At 44.5% G+C, this 21,269-nt stretch overlaps 1 protein-coding gene across 1 annotated transcript; it reads left to right on the top strand.

Annotated features, from left to right (window-relative positions):
• Positions 1 to 19,246: 19,246 nt before the first annotated feature.
• Positions 19,247 to 21,044, top strand: SLN (sarcolipin). The gene is made up of 2 exons (XM_059466601.1): positions 19,247 to 19,338; positions 20,382 to 21,044. Exon 2 carries the CDS (start codon positions 20,489 to 20,491, stop codon positions 20,582 to 20,584), a length of 96 nt encoding a protein of 31 aa, XP_059322584.1. The 5' UTR covers positions 19,247 to 19,338; positions 20,382 to 20,488; the 3' UTR covers positions 20,585 to 21,044.
• Positions 21,045 to 21,269: the final 225 nt, after the last annotated feature.

Genomic DNA, 21,269 nt, shown 5'->3' with positions numbered 1-21,269 from the left:
TAAGTGGAAAACACCCTTTCAAGTATGTTTGATAGTGATCTGAGACACGGCTGCCAGTCCCGGCAGGCAGCAGCATCCCAAGCACGCTATTCTTGGATCTGGAAAGCGTAAGTAGGTCAAGTTACAATTGGTTCTTATAAACACCATCTCCACTAAAATCAGAAATCAATACGAGGTCAGAAATTTGCAGAATGTTGAATCAGCAAGATAAAGCGGATGGGGCTGGTTAGAGCAAGCTGGTAATATCACCGAGGTTGGGGGTTCGATCCCCCACGGGCCATCCACTCCAGAGCTGCACTTGATGGCCCTTCTGGGTCCCTTCCTTCTCAGAATATTCTGTGATTCTGTGGGTTCATCTAGCCTCCAAATACCTGTACTTTTGGCTCATCCCCCTTTTTACCAAATGTGGTTTTGCTCCATATGCTATCAGTAGTTGGAGACTTCTCCCTGGCTGGGGAGGGACCATGAGCCCCCATCAGGCCTGGCAGACACAAGACAGAAGTACAAGTTGAGGGATGTTTTTTTATTTACCCATCCTGAGGTAAAGCTAAATAGTTAATGAGATTTAAAAAATAGTTGCAACTTGTCAAGTGCTCTCCCCTGTCTGTGCTCTTGCCTCTCTTTCTTTCTGGGATGGAAGCATTTAGATATGGAGGGAGTTAATTTGGAGGCTAAAAAGCAGATTTGGTGTAAAATGTGGGTAGAAAATCCAGTGTAGATTTTAATTCTGCATTTCCTTCCCCTCCACCCTGCCCCCCATTTTCATCTGCTCAATTTTATTCCATATTTGATCCAGTTTTTGGGTCTGGCATTACAAATTTGTTTCTACTCTGTTCCACACAAGTATTACATTACAGCTCAGGGACCTCCTTCACATCCAGTTGAGCACTGCCTAATTATAGCTCGAGCTGGCCTTGTAAATAGGCACAGCATCTTTTCCAAATCACGTTCCTCTTCATCCTTTCATTACAAAGGCAGATGAGCTGCAGTTGTTTACAGCCACCTTGGTGGAGGAACCGAGACCAGAACATCTTTATCAGCATTGAGCTCATACTGATCATGGAAAAAACATCCACGCTTGATTGCAAACAATGAGAAGGGAAGAATACACCAAAATGAGGTTTTTAGATAAGCTTGATAAGCAGGGAAATGTCTGGAGACTGATCAGTGAGCTCTTAACAGAAAAGACTGAGGCTTAGCTGAAGCTGAAATGAGAGATCTCTTATTGTAAGTCTGAGCCCTTTCCCTGATACTGCAGCTGAGTCAGTGGACTGATTTATTCCTTGCCCTTGATGAAACAGATTCAAAGTTCTGACATGTTTGGGGTCCCATTATCAATCAAAATCCAGGTTGAATCTTTAAGAACTTCAGTTTTCAGTTGGTATGAGTGTGTCAAGTCTTGCGATTCATAATGATTTTCACAGTGCCTTTGAAGTCTCTCTTGCAGCTCCAGCATGAGGAAGCATATTAGAAACAGGAATATTTCACTTAGACTGAAAATCATATGTGCATAGTTAGAAGTGCTTGAAAATAGGAGTCTTGAAGTGCAAAGCCATCAGGCAAATGACCTCCTAACCCAGCAATTTGTGTTTCACCTGTCAAGAGAACGTTCTGGTTTCCAGGTCCTAATTCAAAGGGCAGCAACAAAATCACTGCTAAGTTCATAAGTAGCCCTTGGCTATACTGCAGCTGTTAATGTGGGAATAAAATTGTACTTCCATTTTAGCTGACACAAGATACAGCTACAGCTTGGGTAGGTCCTGCCTATGTAACTGAATATATCTTTCATTCTGTGCTGCAGGCTGCTCAAGACCACGGATTTGGAAGACTGGCAAATCATACCAACTTAACTCTAAAATGAAATCTCTGCTAAATTTATTCATTAGCAACACACCGGCAAATGGGTATTTCTTGCACCATATTAAGCACTGCCACTACAGAGAGAAAAGTTTTAGTCCCTGACAGTCATAAATTAACTGAGTGAATGATACCACAGAGATAACAGTTTGCACTGCTGGCTACAGTCCTGGTCATTCACAATCACTGAGGTCCTGAGAGTTCTTCAGAAGGAGAGCTCAGAGCACAGGCAGTCTCCTTCTTCTCTGATTTTCCTTGTTGATGCCTTATGTTTTCATGCTACTGACCCTCTCCAAACAGGGGCAGGAGGTCTCCTCTGTTCCTGATGCCACTTGTGCTATTTTCTATTGTCTTGCCAACAGTTCTTAGCCCATCTATTTCTATGCCACTGCACTTGTCCTCTCTCTGGAAACTTTTTTTACTGGGATACCTCCAATGTGCAACTACAGCTGGTTTTGCCCCTTTGATGATTATCAACTCAACTTTTGAAAAATTGTGCCTACCAATGCCATTACCATTGCCAAAATGTTATAAAATTCTTGTATGCAGTTGGAAATTGCTTTCTTTCAATGTACAGGTTGGAGGCAAGCTATTACTGATGTTATAAAAATGCATGTCTCTTCTCTAGCTGTCTGTCTTCTCTGTTTTGGCTACACTGTGCTGATGTGGAGCAGCCCAACCAATACTCCCTCTGCAAGGACATGCACTTCTACAACTGAGGTGGTAAAGAACATATTACTGAAGAAGACATCACAGCAATTAAAAGAATCCCAGGAAACCAAACACAAAATAGAATCAAAAGGACCAGATTAACAAAAACCAGCGGGGCCTAAGTCAATTAGAAACCATTATCATAATTTCTTGGTAGTAAGTTCAACCTCCTGCTTCTGGCAAGGCCAGCCTGGCTGCAGGACTTTTGAGGCCCATTGAGGATTCCTGGGAGCCTTTTCTCTGTGTGTCCCTATGGAGTACTTTGCCCTCATTTTGGCTGACTTCTGACATCCTCCAGCAGGTACCAAAGCTGCAACAGGCTCCACTTGTTGGTCCAAGGGCAGCACCTTCCTTTACTGACCCACCATCAGGACGAGACTCTGAGCAAAGAATGACATTGAAGACCTGTGGGAAGATGGCCAGCGATCCCAAAATTAATCCTGTCAGGCTAGCCATGGTAATGATCATTGGGATCTGAAAAGGGACTGAGACAGAACAGAATTGCCCCAAATCCAATGTATCCCATCAAATGATTCAAGCCAAACAACAGTACATTCCTGCATGTTGCCCATACTTGTCATGCTCCAATGTTTGGCTCCAGGGTTGGAACAGGGGGCATGGGTTGGCATCACAGCTCACTCAGAGGTCTCCAGAAGTGCCACCTGGTTCTCTTGGACCATATATTGGTGTCTGCACCTGTGTCCCCATGCCTCCAGGAACAGGGTCCTCACTAAATTCAGTGGTGGCACTGGTGGCTGTTGTGACAACTGCTTGACTGGAGCTCAATGAGAAATGACTGCAGTATTCACATGAAATGAAAGACCTGGAGTCAGTTCCCTCAGCCTAGGGAAGACCAGTTTGCTTCTCCCAGTGCTGTAAAATGCAGTATTGAAGGCCCGTGGGATGATAGGGACTTGGGTTTGGGGAAAATGGGGACTATAACTGAGGTACAAAGTGTCCTTAGCCTCTCTTGGCTGAGTATGTGTGACCAGACTGCAGGAACACGGGGCCATGGTCTGTCCCTTTGTCTCTGTGGGCCATGGTACGTGATGTCACCCTGCTACACACAGAGCCAGGGTTAGGTATCCAACATTGCCATTTCATGTACTGCCTGAACGTGTGGCTTCTGGCTAATGGAATGGAAAGCTTCTAAAAAGCTGAAACGGGTTACACTTCACTGAATTGGCATTTTCATGACATTTCTTGGACTACAGAAAGGCCCTCTATTGGTCAGTGGCAAAATCTCAAATGGCTGGAACAAGACTAGATTCATTAAGGGCATCACCATTTGAATATAACATGCCTGCATAACAATATGCCTGTGGCCTGATTCAGCAAAGCTCCTCAAGTGCACTCAACTCTGAGTGAGAAGAGCTATTCTGAAATCAGCAGCTGACTCATAAAGAGCTAAACATGCACTTAAGCACTTGTTGGGATGCTGCAGAGTGGCTCCTCTCCTGTGGGGAGCTCGGCACCCAGCCAGGCAGGGGGAGGAGGGAATGGGCACCCCCCACCCCCAGAGCTGTACATTTATTATATTGTCACTTTGTCACTAGGCAAACAAAGAGGTTGGGATCTAAGAGCCAGTGGCACTGGTGAGTTTTTCCTTCCCTGTCCTGGCTCCCTTCAGTTCCAAATTGGAGTTGGCTCTCAGGAAGCCCTGAAGTCAATGTCCCCTCCTGTGGTGCCAGCTGGGCTGCAAGTTAACTGCACACCCACATTCCTTCCACGGTATAACTGAGGCACTTATTTAAATATCTTAAAACACTTTGCTTGTACGTGAAGAGGTATTTTTTCAGGCCTAGAACACTTACAAGGTTTTTGTGGTTTTGTTTCTTACTTTGATTTCATCAGCTGTATCCATTTTGGGATTGCCTCTTAGTAATCAGACAAGGACTGAAGGTGACAGTGGATTATTTAACCAGTGCCCTCAGTGAAGAGTTATTTAGCCCTCCTAATCTTTCTCCATTTGTTCTCTTGATTTCCATGCCTGGAAGAATAAGAGCACCAAACTTCAGCTGAAACATTATACTGCAGGATCCTCACTGTAGAAATAATTCATCCAAACAAGTCCTTCTGCATTAGATAATGCCCAGGCAGTCCTTAATGAGATTTTGAAGCAAGAGCTGACAGGTGTCCTGTGGCAGGGATGGATGCACATTCCAGGGATAGCTGTGGGGGAGCTTTGGAGCCCAGGGCCATGGCAGCCCTGGCGTGATGTTGCCTTGGCCACTCTGTCAACAGCAGGCCCTGGCTGTACATTGTGCCTCGGCTGTGGGACAGCACACAGCTCGTCCCAGGAACCCTGCCAGGCCTCAGGACCACCTTGGAACACGGCTGGTGTGGATGTGCAGAGCTGTGAGCTCCAAAGAATTCTTCAGATGCTGCTGCAGCAGCAAGGACTAATGACTGAAGAGGGGAGCTCTGCTTGAAACTCAGTGTCTATGAAGATTAGCTTTCAACCCTCTATAAACTGTGGGAATCTGTCCTTTGCCTGTCCATAAACACCAAGCCCTTCAGATTATCTCCTCATAGGAATGATAAGCTCCAAAGGTCTGGTAAAAGACCCATATTCACAATCATAAAAAGTCACAGTACCAACAGGGAAATCTTGCTACCTAGAGAAAGAGCAGAGAATTTGTAGTTGGTAGTTTCTTTTGAAAAATAATTTTTAAAATAGATTTAAAAAAAAAACAACTTTCCTAGATTCTTACAGAAGACATTTACAGAACATAAAGTATATGAACAATACAAATAATGCTTTTGAATGGGAAAAAAACCCCAACCCTTTTTTTTTTATTAGTAGGTAATATTCTCAGGCTTTCCTCTTTCTGTCTCTTGAATGAAACAACCAACATTTTTTCAAAGAAATTTTTGTCCAAATGAAATAAGCAGACATGAAAATATTTTCATTTTTTTTTGCAGTAGCTTGTCCTGCAGGTCCATCCAATATTCACAAGAGTGTGAAAGGTCCAAGATATTGACAGAATAAGTATTGCTTGAACTAAAAACCTGACAGAGTCTCTCTGAATTTCCTGGGGCTTAAATCAGGCCCTAGAGGGAGGTTGTTTTGCCAGCTGTGCTGTTTCTCCCTGAGCTCACTGCAGCTACAATTTGCAGTAAACATTAACTGCTTCTCTACTGAAATTTTCACATTTGCCTAGGAACATATTTTAGGAAAACTAAGAAATAGTACAGTATTTGGAGATCAGATGAATTTATGTAAATTCATCACCTCAGTGAACCATTCTCAGGAAGGATAGTGAGAAATAAACTGTGAATAATTCCTCCCCAGTCCAACCAAGAGGAAGATGGAAGAAGAGGCATTTTAAAATCTCACTCAAAGTGTCAGCGATTTTCTCCAGGCTTTCTTAGCTTAAATGCTTTTCAGCAAAATAATAAAAAAAAAAGGTTTCAGGGAAGTTTTCAGAGGAATGTTTACCAGAAATTTTCAGGGAATGTTCCGAATGGAAAAAGGTGCATGCAAACCCCAACACATCTAATTTAATACTCCCGACATTTTCCAGTAGCTGGGATTATGCAGAATGAGGAAATTATGCAGCATGAGTCAGGTAAAGCCATTAAAGCACATGGACCTGCCTCCTCTTCCTGCCTTCCTGTCACCAAGCTGGTTTTAGGTTATGATGTGCTAGCTAGGCTGAAAGGCTGGGGAGAAATTAGGAGTTGCCAGTCTGCTTGCATTCCCTTTCTATGGCAGAAAGCAGGATATTCCAGTGGTAGGGTGTGCCTCCTATCAGCCATTCCCAACTGTATAGCACACCACCCTTTAGAAACACCCGAAATTAGGAGGGTAGCTATTAATGATTCACCTCCTCTGATCTGCATGTATTAGTGCACCTAGAATGTAAGCAGGAAAATGCCATGAGCTTCCCATAGTTTGGCTTTCTCAAGTTGCCTGACTTGCCTTTCACTTTTACAACACCATGGGATCATAGCAGAGGCTCCATGGGTGCTGGGCAATTCCCCTGTGTCCTGTTTGCATGCTGCTTCCAGAAGGCACTGCAATGGCACTGGGGCTCCTGAAGAGCCTTCATGAGAGGCTGGACAGATCCACAGCCCAGCTTAGGGAGGGAATGCTCTTGTAGCCTGCATGGATGCACAAAAGCCAGGGGCAGGCAAGTGCCCAATGCATTCCCCAGAAGACAAGCCTGTGTCTCTCCTTTGGAGTCGTGAGACCTGCTTGTGTTTGGCACCTCCCTCCAGGGCTGCCATGTGGCCATGGCCAATCCTGTGCCTGAATGGCCCTTGGCACCTGGGGCTTCTCCACTACATGCCTCTGCCCCACAAATCCAAGCAACAGACGAGGGCCACGAGACTGTGACCTTACAGCACTTCTAGTGCTTCGTTAATTCCAGGAGGTGATATCCTATCAGACCTTCTTATCACATTCCAGAAGTTTATTTCAGAAATATTTCATGGACTGTAAGTGGGACAGCTGTTCCCTTGTGACACTGTTAATAGCATGGATCCCCTTTGTCAGGAGTCCCGGAGCTGCTGCTCCTCTCTCAGGCTCACTTTAACACTTTCCTTTTAATCCCAGCCCAAAAGAGCTCAAATGAAGGCTCGGCAAGGGGTACCAGGTGAGGAGGCTTGGAGAGCTGGGCAAGGGACAGGAGTGAGGGGACACGAGGCTGCAGTGAGGCTGACCAACCTGGCACAGTGTTAGCCCTGCACAGCTGTGCCTGTGCTATTGAAAAAACAACCCAGGGCCATTATTTGCCCTGAGAGGGGGAGGTATGGCCCAGCTGTCCTGCCCATAGCTCTCTTCCCTCTTAAGATGGGATGATCATATCCAGACTGTGCCAGTAACATGCTGCAGAAGCCATGCTTGGGCACATCCCTCTGTGGGGCTCAGCCTGTGGGTCCTGTGCACAAATGGTGCCTTTGGAGTGGGAAGCACAGAGATGGGGCCATCTGTGTGGCAAAGGGGGGGATCTCTGGGGTTTTAGAGGGGAGCAGAACCCTCTACTCTTCCTGTGTGTCTGGAAACTTTGCTGAGAAGAAAAGGACTAGCAGAGACACAGTCCTGCAAAATCCATGGGTAGGTGAATCCTGTCACATCTTTTTATTTTTTTTTCAAACTGGAGCTTAGCTAAATTTTCAGCAACCCAGTAAATAAGGATTTGCACCTAGCCATGTGTGCAGTGTGGCAAGCTGTGCATTGTTCAGTAAAAGGCCTTGCCTCCTATGGGGAATACTTTTGGGTCTGTGATAAACCTGGTGGGACTGAGATCAAATAACACAACACGCCTTTTTTCTCACTTGCTATGTCATGTGCAACCTGATAGCCTGCGATGGGAATCTGAAACTTGTGAATAAAACACAACAGAAAGGGAATACAAAATACAGAGCAGTGAGTGTGGCAGACGTGCAGAGACAGTGGGCACTGGCTCTGATTTCAGAGGAACAAATTTCCTTCCTCCACAGGGACAGGGCTCAATGGGTACCACACACGTCATGAAGTGCCTCAGGGTGGGCACTGGGGATGCTGCAGACAGATGGCTGCAATTTTTGTCTCTGTTGTGCACTCAGGAGGTCGGTCAGAAAACTCATCACCTCCTGCATGTCCTCTGTGATGAGTTTTGGACAAGACATGCACTAATGAGACTGCAACCCAAATCCAAGGTTGGATTTACAGGTGGGATCAGCAATATTTATTACTGAGATTATGTTAATTTTACAGGCATCAACCTGCTAAAGTGCCAAAGGTGTTTATGAAATTCATGGCTTAGACAATTACGATAACCTGGATGTGAGCTGAGTAGTTATGGATTGAAGAACAGAAGACTGTTGAGAGGGAAAGAAAGCAGCCCAAATAACCTGATTTTAGAAACAATCTCTTATTAATGAAACTGAGATGGGATTTTTGTGCTCTTGCCTACTGCATTTTTAAATCTGTAATTGTCTGAATTGCAGCTGAAGAAGAGATTTTAAGGTTGGTTGGCAAAACCCAGTTATTTATACAGTCATGTTTTTATTTGCAGTTTTCTGTCCAAAATAAGATGTATTTCCCTGACATTTCTAAACCAGCTCTGTTATGCCTGGTTAGTGCAGTAAAGCCAGAAGCACCAGCCTTGGTGATTAATCACAGTGAGTCCCATTCTGGGTGCCACTGCCAACCAAGTGAAAACTGATGGTGGGGTCAGTCATGCTAAAAAATACTTGTTACTGGATGTAGAAAGCTCTCTGCCCTACATCTCTCTCCAGCTGTGTTCAGCCCTGTTCTAACTGGATGTGGTGTCTGAGTCCTGCCAACCTCACTGTAAGTTCTTGGGGCCCAACAGCATTTTCTAAGTCATTGTGACCTGTCTTTTACCAGTTTCCCCACATTTGAATGGGGCTGTGCTTGGCCACATTTCCCTCCAACCAAGTTTAATATTTTAAAGAATTAAAAAAAAAATTGCATTTTTTGAGGGCACTCATGGGGCAAGACCTTCTTTTTCTGCCAGGTCAAATGGCCTGGGGGACAGTAAGCAGAGCATGCAGTTTTGCCTCTGGGGGCGGGGGCAGGCAGGCTCCTTGGCCCAGGGTATCCCGTGCATCCTGCTCCCCTGTAGCACACACACTCCTCCATTACTCCTTGGCTGACATTTCCTCAGCACCTTCTGTTCTCTCAGGCTGGTCATACCCCAGCCACGTGCTGGCAACCCTCAGAAAATAATTGGCACAAAACCAATAACTTCTTATTACGGTGAGGGTTGCACGTAGGAAACAACACAGGCTAGCAAGGTTCTTGTGCTCTTATATTTCCCAGGTAATCATCAACAACTTCAGCCCTCATCAGTGTGTGGGGTGGAAAAACTGAACTTTAGCTCAAGCTAATGAAGCAACATTCCTCTAATGTTTCCTGGAATAACAAGTTTCTTGACTGACCTGGCACAGATTTCTGCTTCTCTCCAAAAGCATAACAAGCTCCACAGGAGCTCTGCAGAGTATCAGAGTGTGGTTCCCTGGCTGTTCCTGCTGGATTAAGAGATACTTCTATTATCCAGGGTTGACACAGGTCAGTGTCATGTCATCCAGCCTGAGCAGTTCTATTAGGTGTCAGATGGTTGCCTAGCTCCTATAGGCAAAGTACTGATCCTGTTAATATTATCAAATCAAGCCAAAGAGTGCACCGACTTGGACCCCTGACCCTCTCTTGCAGGGAAGAGTTACAATCATAGAATCATTTAGTTTGGAAAAGACCTCTAAGGTCATAGAGTCCAACTGTTAACCCAGCACTGCTGTGTTCACCACTAAACCACGTCACTCCAACCCCTGGTGACATATCTACACACTTTTCGAACAGCTCCAGGAATGACAACTCCACCATTTTTCTGGGCAGCCTGTTCCAAGGCTTGGTAATTCCTTCAGTGAAGAAATATTTCCTAATAAAATCTAAACCTTCCCAGTGCAACTTGAGGCCATTTTTTCTTATTCTGTTGCTTATTACCTGGGAGAAGTGACCAACCCCCACCTGGCTGCACGCTCCTGTCAGGCAGCTGCAGAGAGTGCTGAGGGCCCCCTGAGCCTCCTTTTCTCCAGGCTGAACACCCCCAGCTCCCTCAGCTGCCCCTCACAGCACTTGTGCTCCAGACCCTTCCCCAGCTCCGCTGCCCTTCCCTGGACACGCTCCAGCCCCTCAATGTCTCTCTGGCACTGAGGGGCCCAGAACTGAGCACAGGATTGGAGCTGTGGCCTCAGCAGTGCTGGGTACAGGGGGACGGTCCCTGCCCTGCTCCAGCTGGCCACACCTGGCTGAGCCAGGCCAGGATGCCATCGGCCTTCTGGGCCACCTGGGCACACTCAGACTACACACCTGGGAAGTGTCTCCTGTGATGCAGAAAGGTCTGGAAGATGGCAGATAACATGCCTTCCAATAACCACCTATGAAGTGTTTTCACTGTGTAAAATGGTTAGCACTGAGGACACACCCAAGGGTGATGGGAAGGTGGGTGCCCTGCTGCAGCTGCCATAAACACTGAGTGCTCACTGCCAGGTCACCTTCACTGCTGCAGGATTATGTCCATGACCTTATCCAAAGAGAGTCATGCTGACAGCTTGTGAGAAATAGCTACTTACTTTTCATAGTTTAGGAAGGTTTATTAAACCTGATCAAAAATACAACAGAAGACTGAATAAAGAAAGAAGGTTACAGCCTGGAAGTGAAAGATTTTCCTACCATGTGCTCAGCCCCCTCACAATGGAGGTTTCCCCTTTTTAACTCTTCAACCCCTCCCAAAGTTCTGTCTATCAACCCCTTCTTCACTGTCCAGAGGTGGAGATCTCTTCCTCAAATCCTGACTGGAGATCAGATGTCGCCAGAGTGACAAGCTGGCCCTCCCAGATGTCCCAACTCCAGCTGTCTCTTGATAACCACGTGAGGGGGTAAAACATAACTATAAATCTATAAAACTTTTCTTAACCTATATGCATGATATTTGTCCATTCATTGTGAGAGTCAGTCATCGCATTACTCATCTATCATAAGCTGGTTTGGTAGTGCACAGGTTTGCTATTAGCAGTTGCCCAACCAAGCCCAGAGAGGGCAAAGCAAGTAGTTTCCTATTCCAGGGCAGGGAATGAAAGATAATGTATTACCAGAGAAGAGAAGGGAAGGTATGATAGCTGAGCAGGGAGTGGATCTCTGGTTTTCCCCTTAGCCACATAACCCTGAAGTCTGTGGGTGTGAGAGTGGGTGTCTGTGTGCTGCTCACTTGCTCCTCTCTGCAGTTGTACACCCTCAGGTAATGAAGCCTCCATCTGCTCACACAGAGATGTGTGAATTGATTTTGCAGAAAGCACAAAGGGGGTTTAACTATTCATCAGTGATGCACAAACTGTGATTTCTAAGACAAAAAGAGGGAAAAGAACATTTATCTCAAACAATGGAGGAAGCTTAACCTTAGTGATGCAGCTGTTGAGTGTTAAAAGACTTTGCTCCCAATACATTACTGGTCAGTAGTCCTGTTAAAAGTTATTGTTCACTCTTAACACTTGTCTTTCCAAGACCCAGAACATATGTCCATCAAAACAGACCGGGAGAGCAATTATAAAAGGTGTGGATTTTGACTAAGCAAGAGGAAAGAAGAAGCACGGGCGGGGTCTAGGTTGAAGGTGCTGTTTTGGAATGTTCCACCAATTTGGCTGTTCAAACTTTTTTCCTGGATTAAATTCTGACAGTCTCAAAAGTTTTTCAGGTGCATTTCATAGCCTGGAGCAATTGTCTGAGTCCTGGAGAAAGCAGGGGTTACTGAATTATTGAGAGTAGCCAGGTTTTACTTCTCAATCATTCCATAAAATTCCATAAAAGTACATTGCTCTGAGAAAGAATAACAATTTATTTTCATTAGTTGTTATGAACCTCTGCATTGTCTTGAGCCAAGCTTTATATTAGATTTCATCCCACTCACACAGGGGCAAGGACTGCTGTGATTAGAAAGTCATTAGACACCTCTTGACTCTCTTTGGCTGTGTATAAACACCTCAAAAATGAAGGGTAAATCCACGCTGAGGGAGGATCTGCTCCTGCCTTCCCCTCCACCAAGTCAATCCAGCCCTTATTAGTTCTGTTTTTCCTAATGAACACACAGCAATGCAGCTCAGTGCTTTGGGTTCTGCTCAGCCCCTGCTAAAACCCACAGCAAGATTCCTCTGGAATTCGGTGAGAGAAGGATGAGATCCTTCATGAGCTTTTCTTGCTAAATAACACTGGCTTTGGATTTGTCTCAATGGATAGTACTGAAATTGAGTGTCAGCATCTCTGCAAGGGGTGTTTGAGGTAGGGCTGGGCCAGAAGAGATGTTATAGGTCCTGTTTAGTGGCAGTTTATCTATTGATCATATTTATTTATATTTGTAGAGGACACCTAAATCTTACAGAAGCATTAGGGCTTCCAGGTCTGTTGGCTTCCCCCTGTTCCAAGCATTGTCTGAGGGTTCTTGTCTACAGCACCCACAAATTCAGACTACTGTAAAACCTAGAAAATAATCTAATTGATGGTGAGTGCTAAACTGTGCTTTAACAGGGTTCATGCTGTTAAAAATAAAAGCTTATAGAGATAAGCTTTTATTGTAGTTTAAAATCAACAATATTCCTGCTTCTAATACAGATACCCAGATTAGTGTGGTTTCCTCTCTACCAGTCCTGAGCTGGACCCAGAGCTCACGCCACACATTCTCCTTTGTAGACCCCCACACTTCTTTTTCTTGATTTCTGGATGAAAATGTATGGCTTGATATGTACCTCTGAGCTCCATAACTCCAGGAGCAGGGCAATTTCTTTCTACTTGTTTTGCTTGGTGGGGTTTGGGGTTTTTTGGGGTGGTTTATTTGTTTGTTTGGGGTTTAGTTTGGTTTTCTTTTTTCCTTTTTTTCCCCCCAGACAGGTTCCAGGCTAAGGCTTCAGCTTGCTGGTTCTGTCCACATGCTTCTCTGAGTGTCCCTAGGGAAGGACAATTCCTTTCCATGTTCCCAGGAGTGGGATCTCTGTCTTCTTACTGTGGATGCTGGACTATATAAAATACCAGCCTACTGCTGGTAGTTACTTCCTGATGATCTCCTGGCTGAGGGTGAGGTCCCACCATGGTGTTCTATGGTTTGGTTTGTTGTTTGTTTTTTTTTTCATTGAACCAAGTGCACTCTTTTGTCAAAGAGTTTGCTGTTGGTGTTTGTGAAGTAGTGGGAATGGGAGGGAATGAAAGCTTGCACCAACAAGCGGGGCATACCCAGAATTTCTTGCTGCTTGGAGTGGTATTTGAGAACCAAGTTTGGCCAAGGTTTAGTCAGAATTCCAGGGTTTTCCTTTGTTGGATTCAGGATGGACTGTTTGTTGGACTCAGGTGGGGCTGTCAAAGGATTTGTTTCCTGTGTGCACAGAGAGCGGTGCCCTCCGCTCCTTTGGGATTTTGCACGCACAGGCTGCTCCCCTGCCGCCTCCTCCCTCAGCAGCGCCAATCCCTCGGGACAGCCCCCATCACCCCTCTGGAGCACACCCCTCTCTGTATTCTTACAGCCAGCCAGGGGTGTTTAACACTCCCCTGTGGCTGCCACAGCTTTGCCATGAGGGTTTGGGCAGGATGTTGTCTGTCTGGGGAGAAATAGCGCTGCTCTCTTGAGCACGTGTGTTTGCTGTTCCGTGGTAAATGTGACAGGGGCAGGGGCACCTCACAGCACACCCGGGGTGAGGGCAGCCCTGCATGCTGCAGCAGAGCTGGCTGGGAGCCTTCAGAGGCAAGGTCACCAGCCCACAGCCCTGCAAACCCACTCAAACACTGTTGGCTGAGGCACCAGGGTGTGTTGGCACAACAGCTGGTGGGCACTTAGTAACTAAAGGCAAAGCTCCTGCTCTGGGAGGGGCTGCAGGCTGCCTTGGAGGTGACTTCAGAGATGGGAGAGCTCACACAACAGCTGTATGGGTTAAGTTGGAAGCTTGTCACATACCAGTAGTGCTGATATTGTTGTTCACAGAGATAAAAATTGTATTTCTTCACAGTGCCAGGACATATTTTATTGAAGACTCACTTCTTTCCATAGAAGAGATCAAACCAGGCTGTAAGTGCACAGATGCCTCACTCTGTGTTAGAGTAAGAGGAGAACCAGACTGACATCAGTGGAAAATCGTGGCCGAACTCCTACCCAGAGGTTACTTCACAGTTACTTACAAAGCTGCCCCTTTTATTTCCAAAGATAAACACCCTGTCTTTGCTTATATGCCTGTTTACCAGGATGCCACCAACAGGCTGTAGGTTCACAGCCACCCTTGTTGCTCTGTGCCCATACCTGTTCCAGGGCAGCTGAACCCTTTGCAGACTTGTGACATGTTGATAGCTACAAGGGCATCAATAATTACTGATGCCAAAGCACTGAACACCATGGCCTGAGTACAGAAATCTGCATTCTCTGCCTGGGCCCCCAACCCTGCTGCACCAGTCTCTCCTCCACCACCTGCAGAAATTTCCTGCACCACTCAGAAATCACTTTTAAAGAGATTTGTTTTGTTTCTGATTTGAATGTGTTCTTCTTCCACTGCATCTTCTGCCATCAATTCCTCTCATGTATTTCCTTACTAGTCTGCAGATTGTTCTTTTCTTTGAACCAGTGCTGACTAGATTTTTGGTGTGTTCTGCTAGCACCTTACGCTTGTGGACAGAAGTCTGCTGGTTCAAGCATAAACCTCATAAATGGCATTTTTTGGAAGACAGATGTGGCAAAGGTCACAACTACTGTGCTGCTGAGGATGTTGCCAATGCAGGGGTTCATACTCCCAGGGATTTAACGTGCTCCTGCCTACTCTGCCCAAACTGCAGCTCTGTCTCCCAGCACATTTTAAGGTGGTATGGAAGAGTGTAGCCTCAGTAATCTGCATGTCTGTGACCTTGATCCTGATTGCTGAAATTAGCTTTACAAGCGTTTAAGCTCAAAACCCTCTCCATAGCTTCCATCAGTACTGTCTGGAGAAACAAGTGCAGTGATGGCATATCCCAGTGCATAGCCATGAATTCCCACCTAGCCTTTAGTTATCTTCCTGGAGAAACTCATTAACTTCAAGGCCTGACATTTAGCATCACTGGGAGTAGTTGGCTTATAATGGTTTTCTGTAAAGCCCTGTAGAAGACGAAGGCTGTGTCCCAGAATTCAACTCCATTCAGAACAAGTAAAATGTAAGAATATGGGAGCCAAGATGTAAAATACACCCATTTTTGTCTAACTTTCAACATAATTTTTTGCATAATTCCGTCTGTGATATTTAATCTCCCAATGCCATTCAGTGCTTGATTGTCCCTGGAGTGACTGGGTCACCGCTGTTGAAGGGGAATTGATGTTTTCTTCACTTGTGACCTGACATTTAATTTTTTTGAGACAGCCAGCTACAAAGTTTAAAATTAAGGCCTCCTTTGCTTTATCGTTCTTATCTTACCTCCCATTTCTGGAGCTTTAGAAGTAATTTCAAGTTTTCTTCTTTCCCCTCTGTGTTCACGGTTGCACGCGGTCTTTTATTGGTCTAAGTACATTGCCACAGAGGGTTTTAGTTTGTCTCACAGTATTGCAATATTTATCCAATGGAAAATGTTGTAGAGAAATAAAAGGAGTGTCTTCTGAAGACTAAAATTAATGAAACAACACCCAAAACCTAATAAAAATGTTGTAAGAAAAAAATGTTATAAAAAGAAATGAGTTCTGACAGAGAACAAGGAATTATGCTGGCAACAATTGTAAACACCTGTGTGATTCATGGCCCATACTTATACATACATATACTGCATTTGGTAAGAAAGGTAATGCTGAGAGCAAGAATGAGCACAGTATCCTCTAACTGTGTAAGAATGGCTGTGAAAGATTATATAGAACTTGATTAGTAGGCTGGGAAGAACGTGAGATAGTCACAGCAGCTTTAAATATAGACTGGAGCCTTAAGTTTGAGTATGTGAGGCATGAAAATGGAGTTTTGGCATGGCCACATGAAAGCTGAGAACATTCAGATCTGTCAGAAAAAGGAGAAAAAGTGACAATGAGAAAAAAATTCAACCCTGTATCTAAACTTCTGGATTAGCATTTCAAGTGAAATCACTACATTCATTCTCTTTCTCTCCTTCCTGCTTTCCTATTCAGTACTAAATCACTTGGATAAATAGACCAACTTTTTAAAGAAACAGCCTTTAAGGTCTTTATGCTTTTTCATAAAGAGCAGGAGTAAGTGTTTTTTTTTTGGGGGGGGAGGTTGGGTAGAGGGGGCAGAATTTTCATCCTCTGGTCAATCACAAACTCTAATCTGTGGTGAGTTGAAGTCAGATGTTCAGACACTGGTTGGATTCACAGTTAGCATCCGGGGAAAATTCCACAGCTCAGGGGTGTTTATTGGACCTCCTGGTCAGTGTTAAGCCCCTTTTTTTTTCACAAGTCTGTGTGTGCCTGTGTGTACATATGTAATATATAGGTAAAGCTCAACTATTATTAACAAGTTGCCTGATCTAGAATTATTCATGGAATGAGCAAGAGGGAGCCATAAAGGCAACCTGTTTGTAGCCTCTATCTAGCAATCCCCATAGGCTGAATCCCAGATGTTTGAGCATATCTAAGCAAAGATCATATTTTATTTCCTGTTTTCTATATACTTCCCCCAGCTACCAGTCAGTGTGTTGGGTTAGATGAACTTTGTTCTCGTTCAGCAATGAATAATTGTGATGCTGTATGCTCATCCATGGTCTACTGCAAGATCCTCAGCACGAAAAATAAGTGAAACATCTATGCCTGTAGAAGTGAGTTGGAGTGTTTGTTGTGTGTATTGTGATTAATGACATTTATGGTGCTGTTTCCCTGCTTTGAAGAAGGGAAATTTTCTAGCTGTCATGCAGGACATTAAGGAAGAAGGAGATGAACTGGGACAGAGGAGAAGGAGTTCTCCATCAGTGTGGAAGTGCAGGGGACCTGAGCATGGGGACTAGAGCTGATGGGTTCTGGGTTTGAAAACGAGTTTTCTATTAGCAGAGAGTAAAATAAATCCCAAGGTTTCCATAGCCCAATGGGAATATTTGCGCAGTGCTGTGTAACATTCAGTAATTAGGGTGAATGGCATTCAAATGTTTCACCTTTTCTCTGGTGAACATTTATGTGATTCAAGGTGAAGTAGATGAGGTATAGCATGAGAAATCCACAGATTTCTGCTTCAGAACATCCCAAAGGAGGAAATGGTCTAGGGTAGGCTCATGGTAGTCATAATCTTGCTTCCCTCTGGCTAAAAGGAGCATTTTCATCCTGGATTTCCCAAATCCCTGTAAGCGTGGGATGTTTGCCCAAGTCTCCCCTAAAAAGATGGCTCAGCAGAGCAAGCATCGTGACAGGACCCTGCAAACCTACTCAGGCATGTAACTCCTGCATGAGGCAAGGGTTAAAGCCCTTGCTGTTTGATCTGTGTGCTTTAGCACAAGGCTCCCACGCAGCACACTGGCTTTTGTGAACGTGCTCCTGGCTGTGTAGGAGGGCAGTGGCAAGGCAGTCAAACCAAAGAAAAGGAAATCTTCTACTGCTCCAATCCCCCTCCCACCTCCACTGATCCGTGGGAAGACTATTTAGGGAGATGATCCAGCAAAACCCAAGGAGCACTGCCCTCCGCCCCCCTGGTTACCCACAGCTATTTGTTTTGTTGTGTTTTCCGCACGGTAGGTTTCCAGCCAGCTGGCCTTGCTCACCGGCCATGGTCCCGTGATGTGAGTGCCAGTGATGATGCTCCCTGGGAGCTCAGGGGGGAGGATGGTGACAAACAAACTTGGATACCCTGAGCCAAAATATGTCCCAGCATGCCTGAGTATAAATATACAAAAGGCAGCAGAATCAATAAATTATCTGCATGCTATGTGCCACGCAGTGATTGGCAGCGAGAATAAGGTCAGTGCTGTGGCTAGCCTTACACACTTAAACCTGAGCAGGATCCCCCCACTCCTCTGGCAGCACCGTGTTGCAGAAGTGACCCTCTGACTTCAGTGGAAATACTTGTATTTTCCAAGTAGGGGGAAACCCATGGCACTGTCTGCTCCCAGTCCATTCCAGCTCGCTCTGCTGTGTCAATTCAAAGGGAGCAAATAGCCACTTCTTGTTCATGTTTACAGCAAGTTCTAGCAGTGCCTTGAGCAAAGATAAGGGAATGTGGGGGTTACACCTCTCTAGGGCACAGAGCAGAGTCTTTCTGGGATGAAACACTGCATCATGGCAGAAATACTTCTCTGTATGCTCATATAGTTGAAGTTCACACCAGCACTGAAATTCAACGAGGGAAGAGTATGCAAGATTGTCAGCCGTCTTTAAAGAAATGTTTTGTGCTTTTCAGGACAAACTAGTCCCAAACTTTCCTATCCAGGAAATTATTCTGTTTCAGTTATTTGTATTGAAATGAAAAGTATATTTTGCTCCTACTCACTCTCTTTTAAATGCATATGAACTCAAGAAGCTGTGCAGACTATAGGTCTGTGGAACAGCAACAGCTGTACTGTACTCAGAAAGGTAGATATGTAGACAGGCTCTGTATCCTGGAAACGGTCTTGAGATCCTTAGCTCTGCACACAAAACTCTTCAAGTGCTTTTCTTTCCCTTTCTCCACACGGGGGAAAAATGTGGAGAAAGGGAAAGAGCAGGTCACACCAACAGGCCAAAGGAAAGAATGTAGTGACAGGCCGTGGGGGAATGTCTTCCAGCTCAAAGAGTAGGTTTAGGTTAGATATTAGGAAGAAATTCTTCATTGTGAGGGTGGTGAAACACTGGCACAGGTTGCCCAGAGAAGCTGGGTGCCCCAGTTCCCACAAGTGTTCAAGGCCAGGTTGGATGGGGCTCTGAGCAACCTGGTCTAGTGGAAGGTGTCCCTGTCCAGAGCAGGGGAGTTGTGGATAATTTTTAAGGTTCCGTCCAACCAAAACCATTCTATGATTGCATGAAATTCTCTATCAGATCCAATTGACTCGCAAGAGACGCACATAGCTCTGCTGTTAGTACAGCACCGTGACAAAAGAACCAAATCCACCCACAGAGCCCACTGCATAAACAGCCTTTACCAAATTTGCAGCCCAGCTTAGCCCTCTAAAAATATTTGGGGGGGGTGATGTCAGCACCTGGATTGCCAATGCACTTGTTGGTCTCCACCCTCAGCCTACTTTAGCTCCCACACAGGGACAGAGCACCCAGACCGAGTGGGAGATAGGCAGAAGCTTGGAGGGAAAGATTATCTGCAGTGACCCAAAGTCCAGAGGCAGAACCACTGGGCTCCATTTATCTCCTCAAGGTAAAAGAACTGGCTTACTTATTAGGTCAGATTTTCTCATGTGCAAGGACATAGAAGGCTGGCAAAACAACTTGAAAATGTAGGAATTCGTTAACTGCATGCACTAGGCTTTTAATATTTAATCTGCAAACTAAATTAACTTCAATTGAAACTCTCTGTCTTCATGCTGGTATGGTCCCAAGGCTTCTTGTTTGCACCACAGATGTTACAGCCTGATTGTGTAGCTGAAATTCTTTGTCTAGACTTAACGTTTCATTTTTTTAAGGGTTCTTATTTTATTTACATGGTAGGCAGAGATTAGTGCATGATATTTCTGATAAAGTATTCTCTTTTCTCTGCACGAACTCCAAAATCATATAAAATTCAAAAATTACTATCATAAAGTAAATAAAAGCAATAAGCAACAAAAAAGTTTATGAGTACAACTCAAATGGGATTTTTGAAATACGAGAATTTTAGCATTTTTCAATTCAACTTTTCCTTGAAATTTCAGGAAAGGCAGAAGTTTATTGAGAAAATACTATTTCATCTGTGGAAATGACTCACAAAATATGTGAAGTTCTTCAGAAATTAAAACGTCTAACCTTAGGTTCTCCTTGTACTTTTAGTAGTAACAAATAATTCACATTTATTAGTCTTTCTCTATAAAATAATAGTTTGCACTTAATTTTTTAAAAACAATACACCTACAAATATAGGAATTTAAAAACTCTTAACAGTAGTCTATTTACGATGTATACTTGTTGAAATGGGTCTTGGGCATTATTTATTTGAGAACACTTGCAGAAAGCAGCATTGATTTACACAGACTGCTCACACCTGTGTACTCTATTTTGGGGTGACACTGGGAATGTCCTTGCTGGAAATCAAAGAAGGTGATAAGCTGCCAAAGATGGCTTTTACTTCTTAGCACCCCAGAGCTTACTGACTCCTGGAACTGAAACAACATTTATTTAGACTGACATAAAAAACTCTGTGGAATCTGCCACCTTCATGTGTCTGTCCTTTACATATTTTTCTTTTTCTTTTTTTTTTTTTTTAAGAGCCTGTGACCTGAAGGTTGAGCTCAAGGACACATCCAAGCAAGTCACCAGAGTTTTCCCTTTGCTCTGCCTGCTGACCTCTGCTCTCTCCTCATTATTCCCAAAAAATGGAACTTTCCACGCGAGAAATTTGCCTCAACTTCATGGTTGTCCTGGTTACTGTAATCCTCATGTGGCTCCTTGTGAAGTCTTACCAGGATTGAAAGACTCTCAGAAACCCTGGAGGTGATTTCATTGTGTGCATCACACACATCAGTGGCACCCACAGCATGCCACAGCATTTAGCTTTCAGTCAATTGAGGATGTTGTGAACCTTTATTTTTTCACTCTCTCCTATCTGTTGCCTGTGCTAATGTTTGTAATGGGTCTGTGATGGTGTAATTCTTTCAGTCTGCAGAGATCCAGCTGTAAAGTGTAAGATGCTTAGGAACAGCTTGATGTGGCTGTCTCCTCCATGGTAGTTTCTGTGCGTGCTGTACTCCCAGCCCACCGTGCTGGCTTGTTTGGCAGCAGTGTTGGGTTCTGGAGGGTGTAAAACTGCAGCGTGTAATGTAAGAGCCTGTATTACCCAATGTAAAAGGCATAAACTTGCTTAGCAAAAAGGAATGTGAAACCTCTGCTTCCACTTGCACATTTTGTTTAAATAAAGACCATGTAAAACCATTTTTTTGGAGCATTCCTTATCCTTCTCCTGACCTGAGCCAATAATAGCTGTGGTACAGTGTGATATGAAAGTGGGGTAGTTTCCTTGTTCCTCCTACTTACATTTCAATTTTTATTTTTTAAAAAGTGCTGTAGCATGGAAACCCTGCAGCATAGCAGACATGTAACCACATACATGACCTGTTTGGGTGATATTCTGTCCAGAGAGACTTACACCTTTGGTGC

The sequence above is a fragment of the Ammospiza nelsoni genome, chromosome 2, assembly GCF_027579445.1.
Source record: "Ammospiza nelsoni isolate bAmmNel1 chromosome 2, bAmmNel1.pri, whole genome shotgun sequence".
NCBI classification, from domain to species: Eukaryota; Metazoa; Chordata; class Aves; order Passeriformes; family Passerellidae; genus Ammospiza; species Ammospiza nelsoni.
The sequence above is the reverse complement of the archived record's forward strand: the minus strand, read 5'-3'. Positions and strand labels throughout refer to the sequence as shown.

Bases quoted from the DNA above. Each gene is read 5' to 3' on its own strand.
- SLN (XM_059466601.1), top strand. From the start codon at position 20,489: ATGGAACTTTCCACGCGAGAAATTTGCCTCAACTTCATGGTTGTCCTG.